At 43.7% G+C, this 15,690-nt stretch overlaps 1 protein-coding gene across 3 annotated transcripts in view; it reads right to left on the bottom strand.

Annotated features, from left to right (window-relative positions):
* SRGAP1 (SLIT-ROBO Rho GTPase activating protein 1) overlaps positions 1-15,690 on the bottom strand; it is a 149,443-nt gene that overhangs the window by 69,678 nt on the left and 64,075 nt on the right. For all 3 annotated transcript variants that reach the window (XR_012585183.1, XM_074572168.1, XM_074572178.1), the window contains exons 2-3: positions 5,808-6,003; positions 2,353-2,515 (exon numbers count right to left, since the gene is read on the bottom strand). Coding sequence is in view for 2 of the 3 variants with exons in the window: in XM_074572168.1 (XP_074428269.1) it covers positions 2,353-2,515; positions 5,808-6,003 (359 nt within the window). In the remaining variant the exon portion in view is untranslated. The remainder of the gene's footprint in view (positions 1-2,352; positions 2,516-5,807; positions 6,004-15,690) is intronic.

The raw sequence follows: 15,690 nt of genomic DNA, 5'->3' as shown, positions 1-15,690 counted from the left end.
GCAGTTGAAGCTGCCCATTCGGACTAAACACAGATGTAGACAGCTTATGTTCTTCATCAATAAAGCAAGACAATTTGCTAACAGCTTCACCTCCCGCACAGGTCTTGGCTTTCTCTCTGTCCAATGTTTTTCACCTCATTTTGTAACTCCCTTCCCTTTTCACAGAATTAAAACCAGAGCTTCATCATCATTCAAGTTATAATCAGTTCTGCAGCTGGGAACTAACGGCAAATAAATCACCAGTACTCTGCAGCAAGCACCACAGCAAGAACTGTGCACACTGGGACTCAGTGGAAATACTAACCTTCTCCAACAAGTATTGATTCCTGACAGACTATGCTAAATGTGCGTGCTCAGAATCGATACTGGTGAACAACCACTGCCACATTCAGGCCACATGCCCATGAAGCTGACTGACGCCATGCTGAGGTGCCATGTGTCTTCCTGCCACCCCTCCCCTCACGTTAGCGGGCCTGGCTCAGATCCCTTCACACAGACTTTGGCGAGCTCACTCTGCCCGTTCTCCACCTCAGCTAACAGCTGTTTGGTGTGACACTGTCACGCTGAGTGTCAGCTGGCAAACCCCACTGAAAGGTAGGACAGGGCTGTTGAGGATCTGGGCTCTGCTAATGTCAGTCCAGGTTATGAGCTTCAGGTGAGCTCCAGATCCAGCAGGACTCCCTCAATTTCCTTTCTCTTCCTTCCCCTGCAGAAGATCCAAGTTAGGAATAAAAAACCAAGGGCAGCTGCTTGTGTTTCTTCAGAGAGCTATGCTAGAGAAAGGAAATTTGAAATGCTGCATGTTCCTGGGCACAATATGGAGGAAAGAGATGAGTCTGTCAGGAAGATGGGACAACATGCCTCCCGTTAATGCACTGAAAACATCCACATATTTTCCTCCTTCTGACAGGTAAGCTGCAGCAATCTCCATTAATAAGTTATGAGTGAATAAAGAAGGACACAGACTCCTCAATGAAAAACTTTATCTAGATATTTTTGTGCAGTCCATGAAGAGAGAAAGGAAGGAAAAGTAAGATTTTTGGTGCTAAAGAACTGAAAGCAAACAGGCTAGTCTAATAACGCACACCTAGTAAAGAAGAGATTTCTGAGCTATGACATAAATAACTTAAAAACTATTACAGATTCAATACCAAAAAATTTCTTCTGGTCAAAGCAAGTCTGAGATATCTCCACATAGACAGTACTGCAGCATGTTCAAATTGCTTTTCTCATTATCTTTTCAACTTCTATAAGAATCTTCCATAGTAGTAAGTTTAGTGGTTTGTGAACTACAGTTGTATGCATCAGACACATTATGTGAACAGACCATTACTGATTGAGGAACTATAAATTTCAACTCTATTACTGTTACAGGTTTTAATGCACACCAATAAATTTGATTCACATTTTTACTTTTTTTTGCTCCAAGTACAACATATGCGCTCCCTAAATGATTCTACCCTCCACCCCATTGCTATCTATCTAGGACTGTGGTCAGGTATATGTGAAATCAGTTCCCAATTTTAAAACATTAAACTGGTACCCTTGCCATCATTTAGCCACACACTTCACATTCTCTAACCTTTATTCTTTTTGAACTCTTTTTTGTATGACGCTTGCCTACCATCATCCCACTGTGACTGACGGATGTGCATTTATAATCTATTTTTACTTTGGAACATTATAGCAACAATGACTGCAAACACATTACGTATATCTCAAACTAAGGCTGCCTAGAGTGCTTGCTTAGCACAAGAGGGATTTACACATTGTATGTGTTATGAAAACACGTAACGGGCACATACAAGGACAAACACATACAGAGACAATGCTTAAATGATCTAATAGAAGTAGTTCTGTTATCAAAAGTAGGAAGGAAAGGAAACACTTTTAGGATAATTGCAGCATACGCTACCATCTTTATGCCAAGGCACTACAAAACACACCCTTACTCTGGCTTGAATCCACTTCACTCATGACAGAGTTTCAAGGAAATGCTGTTTTTACAAATAATTCATTAATACAGCATTACTATTTTGGGAGTCCTAAGTGAAGACTGTTTCCTTTCTGCATGGGTAGACAAGCGTGCTTTTGCAAGAACAGACTTTTTTCCCTGCCTTTTGGATCTTTGTGACTCAGCTCTTAAGGTCACCAGCATATACAGCAGGTTCCCAGGCATTTCAGCACTAAGGATTTGCTCTGCGAGAACAGTCATGAAGAATTTATATGTGTGCTAAAACAGATTTTATGCTACGTGTGCTGAATCTTCTCCTCAAATGCTACCTATTAGGACACTTTTGCCTCCCTCATGCATCTTACAAGGCAGATGGAGGACTGCAGGAGAGGCATTACCTTCTTGAACATTCTGGTGGAGTCTTCGCTTATCTGCATGAACCGCATGATCACATTGTTCAGGTAGATATCGCTCAACGTTGCATGGTCTTTGCTTTCTCTTCTCACTTGGTTCAGGAGTAAGTACCAGCAATTCACTGGTGACAAGAGGTTCTGGTCTTTCCTGAGGAGGAGATATACACGTGTATTATGTATAGAAATGAAAAAGTTACAATATTAAGACAAATATCTCGCTGACATTTGCAGTCATAACTTTTTACGTAGAAATGGCTGCTTCTTGGAACAACTTGGGTTAGGCAAGCTTCAGATCACTCTTTTAAGACACATTCTACAAATCCCATGAGGCATGGATACAAAAATATTGAAAAAGCGTAAGAATTCAGAATATTGCAAGCCACCTGAAAGTATGAAAAAAAATCCTGCCACAAAGCTTACAGTTGCTTACAGATGGAGCACATGTAAATATTCAAAATCAATAAAGATCACTGCTGAAAGAGTAACAGTAATGAATTTTTGACATTAGAAATAAGCAAGCACTGCAAGAGTATCCCAAATCCTTCATGAGCAAAATTGCAGGTGTAGCTGTTTCACTGCAATGGATTTCTATAACTGCTATAAAAGTAGAAGGAAATGTCACAGCATACATATTCTTTGATCAGCATTCATAAACTCACGGCACTCATAAATACACTGCTACTGCCAGTCCCAGATGGTTCAATTACAAGACAAACAGCAGGACTGGACTTCTTCCGTGGTGGTTCAGTTCGGAATTTCCTCGACAGACTTTTTGCGTTGCAGGCCCACTCCCAGTTTTTAATATTGCAGCAAGAGAAATCCCAGATGACTTCTCATTTCTTTTACACAAAGCAAAATAAAAATACATGTAGTTCAACAATTGTTTCACAGGCAACAAAAACCTATTTATAAAATTTGCCTGATGATTTTGTTAAAATTTTAATTTCAAGTTTGCCTTGCAACTAAGTTGCAAGTCTAGAAACCTGCTGCTCTTTTTTTTCCCTCTTGTGCAGGGATTCTCCTATACTCAAAAGGATCAAGCACATGAAGATAAAACAGCCAGAGGGGGTGACGAATTGAGGGAGAAACTCCTTGAACTCTTGGTAAATTGTTCTAATAATTAAGTATTCTCACTGTTAGAAATATGCTCTCTAATTCCTCATCTAATTGTCTACCTTTGGCTTTGACTCCCAGAATCAAAGCAACGAGGAATGATTAACAGACAAAAGTCTTTTCTTAATCATTAGTGCTTTGCTTTGCTATGAATCAGAAGTGAGTTAAGGAAACTTCCCCATTTACTTTGAGATGGACATCTTAAGAGTGCTGCTCACAGCTAGGAGCTGCAGGGTTTTATCAGCCGGGTCAACCAACGCGAGCACCCCTGAAGGGCCATGCTGATATTACTTGGTCCTCACTGCTTCTGCATGTCCCAAAGATTGCTTCTGCATGTCCCTATGGACCTTCCTGCCTGTTCTTGGGAGGGAATGGTGGGAACAGCAAGGGGGACCACCAGTTAAAGTGACTTTTGCTGCCACCTCTTCTTAAAGCAATCAGAGAATTGCAGAACAAAGCCAAAGGCAGGACTCCAGTCATAACCCACGTGCACATCTGCCAGTCTGGATTTAACACATGTTTAAGAATAAGGAAAGATGTTTGCATGCACAAGGCAAAAAGATTTTGCCACAAGCTGAAAAGAAGCCAGGGCTCTCTCTGAAGTGGTGACATACGCACACGTTGGTTATTTCAGGGAATCATTGAGTCACTTAACTGAATTTTAAGAAATACGTGTTATTGCTCTTTGAACTGTGCAAGCTGTATTTGGATTAACCTTTGCTTTGCCAGATGTGTTTAGAAAAGACATTTCTCTTGAAAGAAAAGCTCTGCCTGTGTAGCTATAGCGCAGCACTGACTGGATAGTAGAAAAAGGTACTTATTTTTCAGTTTTACAAACACAAATCATAGAATCATAGAAATATTTAGGTTGGAAAGGACCTTTAAGATCATCGAGTCCAAGCGTTAACCTTGCACTGCCAAATCCACCGCTAAACGATGTCCTTCAGCGCTACATCTACATGTCTTTTAAAATACCTCCAGGGATGGTGACTCAACCACTTCCCTGGGCAGCCTGTTCCAATGCTTCACAACCCCTTCTGTGAAGAAATTTTTCCTAATATCCAACCTAAACCTCCCCTGGCACAACTTGAGGCCATTTCCTTTTCTCCTATCACTTGTTACTTGGGAGAAGAGACCGACCCCCACCTCGCTACAGCCTCCTTTCAGGTAGCTGTAGAGAGCGATAAGGTCTCCCCTCAGCCTCCTTTTCTCCAGGCTGAACAACCCCAGCTCCCTCAGCAGCTCCTCCTAAGACTCATTCTCTAGACCCCTCACCAGCTTTGTTGCCCTTCTCTGGACATGCTACAGCACCTCAATGTCTGTCTTGCAGTGAGGGACCCAAAACTGAACACAGTATTCGAGGTGGGGCTCACCAGTGCCAACGGCATCTGTTGAGCACTGTTGGCTCATATTCAGCCGGCAGTCGACCAACACCCCCAGCTCCTTTTCTGCTGGGCAGCTTTCCAGCCACTCTTCCCCAAGCCTGTAGCGCTGCATAGGGTTGTTGTGACCCAAGTGTAGGACCCGGCACAAAATATTGGTTTATACCCCTAAGCATAACAGGGCCAGGCAAATGCATTCATTAATCAGCTCAAGTCAGGAAAATAACCAGACGAGACTATGCCAACAAGTAATGCATTTGAAAGATTTTAGAAAATGTGCTGTGCACATGTTTTGCCAGATACTACCTGACCACTTTTGTTTTGCACACAAGTTACTATGCCATGAAAGGGATACATTAAATTGTAAGCAAGGCATAGCATTCACATCATCTTCATTTTCAGGAATAAGAGCGGTCAAGAGGCAGCACAAATTCACGGGCAACAACTAATGGAAATAGTTTTCTTTCTTAATGACTTTTTTGCCAAAATTCATGTCCTTTTTTCTGTTTTTTTTCTGTAATGGTGATTGCCCTTTGTTTAGACACTTTCAAATACTATCAACTCCACTGCAACTGATCAGCACACAGCCTTCAAGCCCGTTTGGGGCTCTGCATTTCTTCTAGATACCGGCTGTATTTCGGGTGGTTTAAATTCCGTATGGTAGGTTAGGGATCACATGTGTGCAACCTACCTTTTAAGAAACTGAAACTGCTTGTCAGAGGCTTACATGAATAATTGCAGAGGGAGAAATCAACAAAACAGCACTTAGGCACCTGGCTCTCTCCAACTGCAATGAGAACTGCTACGCTGCTAAACAGGGAAATTTACGTGTGCTTTTGAACCTGGGCTCAACCAACCAGTACTCAAAACCAGCAGAAGCAAAGAATGGCATAGCACTCCAGCAATGGCTAACATGCTGGCAAGGGGGAAGGAAATCTCTCTTACTTGTACTGCTGATGGTCCTTTGTACTTCTTGTTTTTGCCATGAACCTCTCTGCCAATTTTTCCAAGTTTCGGGAATACTCCATCTCTATTTCTGACTTCTTGCGGAAAAAATCCTGCAGATCCTGAAGAAGCTGCACTCTCATTTCAGTCTGCTGCTCCAGGCATTTTTGCTGCTCGATGAGTTGAGCTCGGATCTCTAATGAAAGAAGCACATATCCACTCAGATCAGTGAAAGCAAGTAAGAACTGTGTGTTACCAACCAAAATTACAAACACTCCAGCGTACTTCAGCCTCTGCAGCTACACCAGCTGGATCTGCATTCCCTGTGGTGGGACGCAGCAGTGGCAGCTCTTGCTTCTGCCACCATACACTTATGCCCCAGGCCACAGCATCATCCCACCCGCTGTCTGTCTCATAAACTACTATGGTAAGGGCTTAAGACTCCGCTGGGCTCACACGTGCAGAAGACCTGCCTCCCCCTTCCGCTCCCATCCTCTTCCTGGCATTAGCACAACATCTGTCCTGGAGTGACCTCCTTGCACGAGGTTGTGTGCAACCATTGGAGCAGCAGCTCCTTCTGCTGCCCTGAAAAATGGCAGGCTAAACTAGCACCCTTTGGGCCAGGATCAGCCTGCTGACTGCCAGGTGGACCATGATGGTTGGTAACATCCCATACACCATGGGAAGAACCTTGTAGTAAACTCTGGAGGCATTATCCACCATAACTGCACACAGACGAGCTTCCACATCTACCTCATCTCTGCCAGAGAGGGAATGGGTGTACTATAAAAGCATTCAACAAATATTTTACAGCAAATATAGAGGAAAAAGTGTACCTAAGTTTAAAGATAGCTATTTGAAAATTTGCACAAGGTTCCAGAGACTGAGGTCTATTTATTAACATAAAACAAAATCAGTCAATTTAGAAGAGAATATATGCTCACAGTGATCGTCTAGAGTAACAGGCAAAAGCCTCCAGATTTCTTACCATTGTATCGTATGCTGTTTGCCATATGCACAATTGCTATGTGGTCAGGTTTTTCTTCTAGGTTTTTTTTTAGCACTTTTATTTCTTGAGTGCTGAGCAGTTAATCACATTCTGGGAACACTTAGTCTAAAAACATCCCTTCAGTTCTTTTGAGAGATTGGTTCATTAGAGTTTTGTCAGCTGCCCAGGCACACTGTAATTCAACGTTGTGGAGTAAACACAGGAGTAACCATTTTGTGACCACAACAGTGGCCAGAACTGATATCCACCTAAATGCAAAATTGTTGTGAACTTTTACTTGATTCCTAATGATTGAACCATGCCGTGGGTAAGAAGCTGCTGGAAATCTCAGATGCCCCACTGGTTAGAAATAGAAAAGCGTTCTAAAACCCAATGCTAACATCACAGGGAACTGCAAACCAGTAAGTAGCAGTAACATTCCAAAAATTATCTGATGCAGCTAGGAACTAGTACATCCTTACTGATCTTAAACCAGGTACAAAGACAGAGATCCACTCTGCTGGGATTCAAATAATGTGTATACTGAAATAAGGTAGGATGAGCACAGAAAACTGTTAAGCCAATATATTTACTGCAGGAGGGAGACAGTGCAGTGTTTTCTTCCAGATCTCCTTTGAGCTACCAGCTGCTGGGTTAATCATTAATGAGACCATCCATTTTTATAGTCTGGGAGGTGAACCAAAAAATTCATGGTCTGGTTTTCATTTCATTTCAAATCAGTTCGCTGGAAAAGGACCATGCCTCCAGCAAGGATGAGACAGTGTAATACAACACTGTATCAATGACATTCATGTACATAGAGAAGAAAATTGCAGTAAAGCTGGAAGGTTATTAACAGAAACAAAACCCCAAGACTGCTTTTTTGGGTGTCCACTACTTTTACTATTGCAATCATGAAAAATTCCCCGCGTATAGGAAACCAGTTGCACAGATTCACTGATCAGAAGCAGCAATTTTGCCCATAAGCTGGAGTTTTGACTAAATCCAAACCCATGTACATGGTCCCTGTACTTTGGGTATCTATCTCCCTTCCCCACTATAGATTTTCTACCAGATACTTTAAAAGCAGAGCTCTGTACAGAGCAACTACGTTCTGACTATTTTGTAGGTCAGTGGATCTTGCTGCTGTAATTCTTCCTTTTTAGGCCGGCTTTTACCATAGCAACAGGAAAGAGAAAGATTTTAGAAACAGGAATATATGAATAGAGATACAGGAAACAATGAACAGGGGACGACAGATACAATATGAGAAACTGCATTAGCTTTCTGATGCTGTCTGCATTTCCAGTGGACAGTAATGGCTTCCTGCAAACTTGTATATTAGAAAACAAAATTGAAGCATGATCTCTAAAAGGTGATGGTGGCTGGAGGTGTCCAAACTGAGTAAGGTGGTAAGTTAGGGGCACAGGGGGACTACAGCCTTATGAAGGAAGTTCCACAATTTCTGGCTATTTGAATCTTGTCAAAGAGAAAGAATGTGCTGGTTCCAAAAGGCTGAGCCTCTGACCTCCCACTGGAAGAGAAAAAGGGGAGATGAATGTCCCACTCATGCCACCTGATCAGAGTCTGACCAGAAGAGACTTCAGCATAGCAGTTCTCCTCCCAGTCTTTCCTATCCTTCTGCTTTTGCACTTTTAAATTCTTCTTTTACTAATAATGTGTGTAAAGTCACATTGGCAGGCTGAGGAGATGGCAATGAATAAGAAATCAGATCAGCAAGTATTGTGATTTTCACTTTCTGATAAGCGAAAGCTATGGATTTAAAAAAAAAAAACAAAAACAACAAAACCTAAAAAAACCCCCCGCAACAAACACTGGCATAACAGCCAGCCACTATAAGTGGCTGTGCATCCCAAAATCACAACTCTCCAAGTACTATTAACTAGCATAGACTACCCATTACCTACTGCTATGGAAAAACGCACCAAGGCAACGCTATCTTCTTTAACCAATCCACACGTGTGATTTCCCTAGGGCTACAAAGAGCAGCATGGAAAATTGTTGCACAGTATTCAAGGAAATAAATACTCAATACACCAAGAAGGTGCCAAGTGAAAAACTAGTAGAGCCCAAACACTATAGATACAGAAACAGGTGCAGCAGACAACAGAAGGGTGCCTGTCCTTACTCTATTTTGCTGTCACATTTAAATTCAAAGTCAAACTGATAGCAGCTGTAATGGACAATGACATTGTCCTATTCTGCTCTGTGGGGTGGCTGATGTCAAATGATTGCCAGGCTATTTTGTGCCAGGAACAGGAATGTTTAAATTGTGGATGAATTAACACCTTTTCCTTCTCTGTACAGCAGCTTTGAGTCCTACTCACTGGTTTTCTGGCCAAGGGCTGGTTCAAAGGGAATCCCATCCATTTACACTGCAGCTTAAACAGACTAAATTCACATCAAGTGGAAAAAAACCCCTCACCCTTTGTCCAAGATTTGGACACATGACCAAAGCAAGGAAGCAGCTAATGTGACTGTAATTAAATCAATAACCTCTGAGTAAAGTTTTATTTCTAAAGATTCTTGTGTTAAAAATAATTTCAAGTTTATGCCCTCATTGACACCATCCTCTAGAATTACTGCATTAAGTATAAAATTAGGTTTTGTTTGTGGCAGCCTTCAAGATATAACTCTAACCTTTCAATAAATCTTTATTTTCTTCTGACAAGAGGTTAAACCAGTGCACTATGAAAAACAAAAGGAGACAAGGTTATAGCTGTTTTGAGAGTTAAGTACAGAGTGGATGAAGCTGAACTACTGACATCACCCAAATCATGATCAGAAATAAACTCATCAAGGTTACCTCTTTGCACACAGTACAATATTATAAACAATAACTTAGCACTGCAGTAATACACCATGTTACCCTGGAAAACATATGTGTAACCAGTTATAGGCCAGTGTCCCACCTGAAGGCACCAGTGGTGAGATACACTGTACTGGTCACACACCAGCAAGGAACAAAACTCCTCACCTTTGCTTACGCACACACCAAAGTCCCAGGCTCCATCAAACATCACGGAAAGCCACAAGAAACCCCCTCCTGACCTCAGAAGCCGTACACTTCGTCAATACACAGTATTAACCAAATTAAGCCACTGCCAGACCAGCGCTTTGCACGCACACTGCTGCCCTGCCACAGCACTCCCCACTGCAACACCCGCATCCCTGCCCTGTGATGCTGCAGGACTCCTGCCGCGCCGCACTAGACTGTGCCTTGTCTTGCCAGCCCTCGGAGGCCTCCCAGACCACCATGAACCCTTATTACCAACTCTCGAACAAAGCAACGCTAATGAACGCTTCGTGGTGCTGTTACATGTCTGCCGTGAGCTGCTTGCTGCCCGAGTCACCCCAAGAGCTGTTGCAGCTTGCCACCCTTAACTCCCCTCTACGTGGAATTAACTTTTGTGCTCGCATGGTTTTTGGTGTTTGCTCAAAGCGCTGGAAAGTGCTGCAGAACCAGATGCCTCTCCTTGGTCGCCCCCTCGGCTGCGCTGCAAGCCTCCCACCTCCTACCCCACCCTGCCCGGCAAGGAGCTATATTTAAGTCATGACTACAATACACAAACTACACAGACACATTAATCCAGTAGTATTACTGGATAATAATACAAACAGCCTCAGGGCCCCATGCTGTGAATGATTATAAAAGCAAGAACCTCATCAGAACTATTCGAGAGTACAAATAGGCTCTCACAAGGCATAGTTATATTTGCATGTTTTACCTGCTCAGGTAACTTCAGACAAAAGCCGTAACACCTCCCATCTTTCTTTAAATATGTCCTTCACAAATAAATTAAAATTTTAGATTAGTTTTAAAACACTCAGAAATGTCTCATCAAATGCAGCTAAGGACAATACAAGTCATCTCAGACTTTGTATTTCCAAACCATTACAACTGAGCCATTTTTTTACCCTAGTGAACTACCAACACACATATCCCCCATTCTCACATTAATGATATGCAGATCATATTCCATAGGAAAAGATTCAGATCTTAAAATCATCTGGTTACTGACATGCACTTGTAATTAAGCAGATATGGGAGCATTAATCATCTTGCAGTTCCTCCTTGAAGACACCTGAGTCTTATGTGCCTCTCACTGCGCCTCAGTTAGTGCAAGAATGGCTCGTGCCCAAGGCTGCTGCTAGAAGCTGGGGTGCTGCATCGCGGGACTGATCTTTCCAGTTTCATCCCAGCCTTCTGCTTTTGTAAGGACCTGCTTTTGGCTTCTCTGTTGAGATGGGCAGAGCTTTGGTCCAGCTGAACGCAGCTGGCCAACATCTGGAGTTTAGGTTTTGTTTCAGGAAAGCGCTTAGCTCCAGCCCACCGAGGATGTTTGCCAGCAGAAAAACCACAGCAGGAATCACTGAGGGGGGCCCGAAGGTGCCCCTGTGCAATTTGTAGTCTTTAACACCATGTCACCCCTAGGATCAGCACTCCCACACCTGCTGGGGACATTAAACTCCCTCTCAGCAGACAATAAGAAAAAGATAATGAGAGATCTCAGCCCTGTGGTGGGTGCTCTGTCCCAGCAGCTGATACTCCTTTTTGAGATACAGAGCCTAAAGGTACTAGCGCTGGACAAGCTTTTATTTCTCAGAGCCATGTCTAGAAAGCTATTTAAGTGTTTATATGACAAATGGTGAGGGAAGCTCTGTGGTCGGCAGGGAGTCTGGCTCGTGCTCTCTTCCAGGTCCTTGCTGCCATTTTCCCAGACCACAAGCACTTGAAAAGCCAGGAAATTCCACCAGCCTGACAGCTGATGAGAGATGCTAGGGTGAGGATCTCGCAGGCTGCTGCAGAAATGCCTTTAAATAGATCATAAGCCTGTCCCACAACATTAACTTTCTATGACAGACTAGTGGAAATCACTTTCCCGTGTTCAACACGCAAGTAAGAAGTGTGGCTGCATAGACAGTGACACCCTTGAGCGTCTGAAGGTAGGACTTCTGTGGACTTTCTTCTGCCCTCCTCAGCCAATTTCACTTAGGACATTGAGCATACAGCTTTATGCATGTTCCCACTTAAAGTGAAACCTCTGCAATGCACACCCCAGCTCTAAATTTACTGCTTGGCTTCTTGCCATTTCCCAGAGAATTCAATTCAGACTTTTTATTTGTTTGGGGATGTGGCTGAGGCTGTGTTTGACAGAACACATCTCCAGGCTGTAGCAGCCTGTGGAAAAGAATGGGGAGTGAGAATCACGCCTGGTATCTGAAGGGCTGTACAAAGGGTCAGCAATCTGAAGCCCCTGTTGACATCTGTCAACCCCTTTGAAAACTGTAAACCTCATTCGTTCAAGCACTTTGGGATGCTTAAAGATAAGAACAGTCCTTGTGCAGCCATTGGCAGGAAAGCTGGTGTAGAAGCCATTTGCAGGATGAAGACAATTGTTAACAGGTCACTTCAGTTGTCCTGCTGAAACAGAGAGAGCAGAGAAAGAACAAATTCTCTCCTTGCAGCTGCAAACTTTGTTCTACCCATTCAAGCAAACACATTCCTACCTACTGCAGCTACAGACTGAGCAACAACATGCCCCCAGCCAGAACCGCATAACTGGGGGATCCCAGTGGATGGGATCCAAAAGGGGTGGCTGCATTAGGGCACCTTCCACCTTCCAGTTCCCCTTTAAATAGGAAGACATGTCTGGAAGAGCCAAGAATACCTCTATACGTAGCTGAAGAAGCTGCTCTTCTTGTTGTTCTTGGACTAACGCCCTCCTGCTATTCACAGCCACAGCTGCTGGTCACTTGGCTGCCTACAGTCTGAGCCTGAATGGAGGGCAGCGTGCCAGCTCACGACTTGGCAGGACACTTCTTGCCACTGCACTACTGCCAAGCGACCGTGGGTTTAAGCAGGCAGACTGCCTGCACCACATTTTGAGTGCCACTGCTTCTGCACCCGCTGCTCCTTTGCACCCCTAACTAAGCGCTGGCACTACGTCCTATCAAAACTTGAGCCTTTGTCCTTCTGGTCACAGGAGCTGGGACTCTGAGGACAAAAACTTCTCCCTCTTAGAGTACAGGGAACTTTGTTTTGTTTGACAGTAAAATCCCAGCTCAACCCCACCAACACTGCCAACCAGAAGAGAAGAGATCAAAGTACAAGAGGGCCTCCTCTGCCTCAATGGTCTGATGCAAGGTCTTTCACCAGCCTGACCCAGTCCCACTGTGGGAGCAGATGCTCCCCTGCAGTCAAACTGCCCCACCTCCAGAAGAGCAAATCACCACTGCAAACCACCAGCACACAAAAGAAGAGCAAAGAATCCACATCAAACAAGCCCCCAGTGACATGTAAGAAGAATAAAACAAACCAGAAGCTACCCCAGCCGTGGCATTCATGGCAAAGGCCTGTAGCCTTAGAGAGGAAAGAAGAGAGAGACAGAGTCATTGTCTGTGGGCATCTTTGTCTGCCAAGCAGACAGGCGATCATGCCGCAGGTGTCTAAAAACCCATTTAGGCCACCTAAACTGTCAAGATCTATGTGACAACTTATTCTGAAGCTTCTAAAGGATTTAGACCATCCGGGATTTTTTACGCTTGTTAAAGCTACCACGGAAAGCTGCCTATCCTTGCAGACTTAAATTTTGGGCACATGAGAAAATTAAAAGGAAACTCAGTATGCCCAAATCTTTCCCCTCTTCTTACCAACGAGGTATGTGCCAGTAGAACAGAAAAATGACTCATGGATGTCCTCTGAGTAATTCTTTGCAGCAATGTCTGGAATGCTGGATTGACAACAGCACTCTACAAGAAAAAAAATACCCCTTCCTGGCCACAGATTTCTATAAGTCTATTATTTAATTTGGTGATTATAGACTGCTGGGATTGCTCTAATCGGTAGATGAAATGTAGCCTTCCTTCTGGTTCTTTTCTCTGTATAGAAAATTCATTCTTTGCAGAACACAGACTGTCTCTTAACTATTCAACAGGGTTCACCCAGCACATGCTCTATGCTATATCTTGCTACATGCTTGCTCTTCTGCGTTTAGATCATAAATTCTACATTTTAACTAGCACCTAAGGAAATGTTATTTCAGCTACACCACTTCATAAAGTAGAACAACCCCTTCATTTCTGGAACATTAAAAGCAGTTTCAGCATCAACTGATGGTCAAGCTCATGTGTCCCAGAAAATTCATGTCAGCAAAAGATCAAGGCTTGTAAGTTAAATTCTGACCTCCCTGAAATCAATAGAGATTTGTCACTAACTTTACTCATGCTGGGATTAGTATTTTTACTTAAGCTTACAAGAAGCTTATGCCCATCCAATGGACATACTGCTATCAAAGCAGGCAGTCTTTTTCCCCTCTTACATCCAGGCTACACAACCCTCCCTGGTCACCATGTCTCAGTATCGGAACTCCTGCAGACAGACAGAGAGACAGACTAACCCATAGAGGGAAAAGACGCGTTTCTTGCCGGTTACATTCCAAAGGTATTGTCAGAGCAGGAAAGAGACAGGCAGGCATAACTTAGACCACTCATGTCAGTGCCATTACAGATCAGCCTCAACCTCTTTCAAAACCTTCCCAAAAGTTGTAGCTATAACAAAGATCATTTCCCAGCAGCAGCTTACACTGGCGGGGGAAATAATACTACTACTTCTTAGCCACCAGGCTCAGCAGGAGCATGCACGAACTCTTTGGCGAGGCTGCACTGACGGAGCGTGCAGGCGGGCAGGGTGGAGGCGGCCAGGCCGGGGAGCAGCAGAGTTTGGCGCACACATGCCATCGCCACTACACTGGGGCTGCGAGAGGAACTCAGCCTTATGAACAGGATGATCTTTGGGGATCCGCAGAGAGGCTGTTCTGAAGTGAACAGACCACTGCTGTATAGATGGGGTGGTTTTAACGCTCCTGAGATGCTCTAGCTGTTTTACAAATTAAATCAAACTACAAGGTATAATTTTTCTGGGTGATGGTCAGTTCTCTTGCTCTTCCGTCGTGGTTTGACCCCAGCCAACAACTAAGCACCACGCAGCCACTCGCTCACTCCATCACTGGTGGGATGGGGGGGAGAATCAGGAGCGTAAAAGTGAGAAAACTCATGGGTTGACATAAAGACAGTTTAATAAGTAAAGCAAAAGCCACTCACGCAAGCAATGTAAAACGAGGAATTCATTCACTGCTTCCCACGGGTAGGCAGTGTTCAGCCATCTCCAGGAAAGCAGGGCTCCATCACACGTAATGGTTACTTGGCAAGGCAAATGCCATCACCCTGAATGTCCCCCCCTTCCATCTTCTTCCTCCAGCTTCGGATACTGAGCGTGATGTCATATGGTATGGAATATCCATCCCTTTGGTCAGCTGGGGTCAGCTGTCCCATCTGTGTCCCCTCCCAACTTCTTGTGTACCCCCAGCCTACTGGCTGGTGGGGTGTGAGGAGCAGAAAAGGCCTTGACTCTGCATAAGCACTGCTCAGCAACAGCTAAAACACCCCTGTGTTACCAACACTGTTTCCAACACAAATCCAAACCATAGCCCTATACATTAACTGTACCCCAGCCAAAACCAGCACATCTTCACAGATATACTGCTGGCAGGTTTTATCTTTCCGTATGTATAACACTTACCTGTTGTGCTTTTATTTGAGGTCACCTGGAACTTAAAAAAACCAAACCTTCGTATTTTTGTAGAAATTCTCTACCTGTGAATGTACTATTTTAATGAAGAATTCATATTTTATTTTTAAAAATTAGTATAATAACTTCTCCTTGGTTTGTGCTTTGTTACTTTCTTGTAAGGCCAGAACAGACTTGAGGACACAGTTACAAAGTTCCCCACCACTCAGGGCACTGTTTATAGAGCTAATTACCTGCCTGATGAAATAAGCACTATAACATGAACCATGACCGAGCCTCTGCCG

Source organism: Larus michahellis, chromosome 1 (genome assembly GCF_964199755.1).
Source record: "Larus michahellis chromosome 1, bLarMic1.1, whole genome shotgun sequence".
NCBI lineage: Eukaryota > Metazoa > Chordata > Aves > Charadriiformes > Laridae > Larus > Larus michahellis.
Note: the sequence above shows the minus strand (reverse complement) of the source record. Positions and strands in the feature narration are given on the sequence as shown.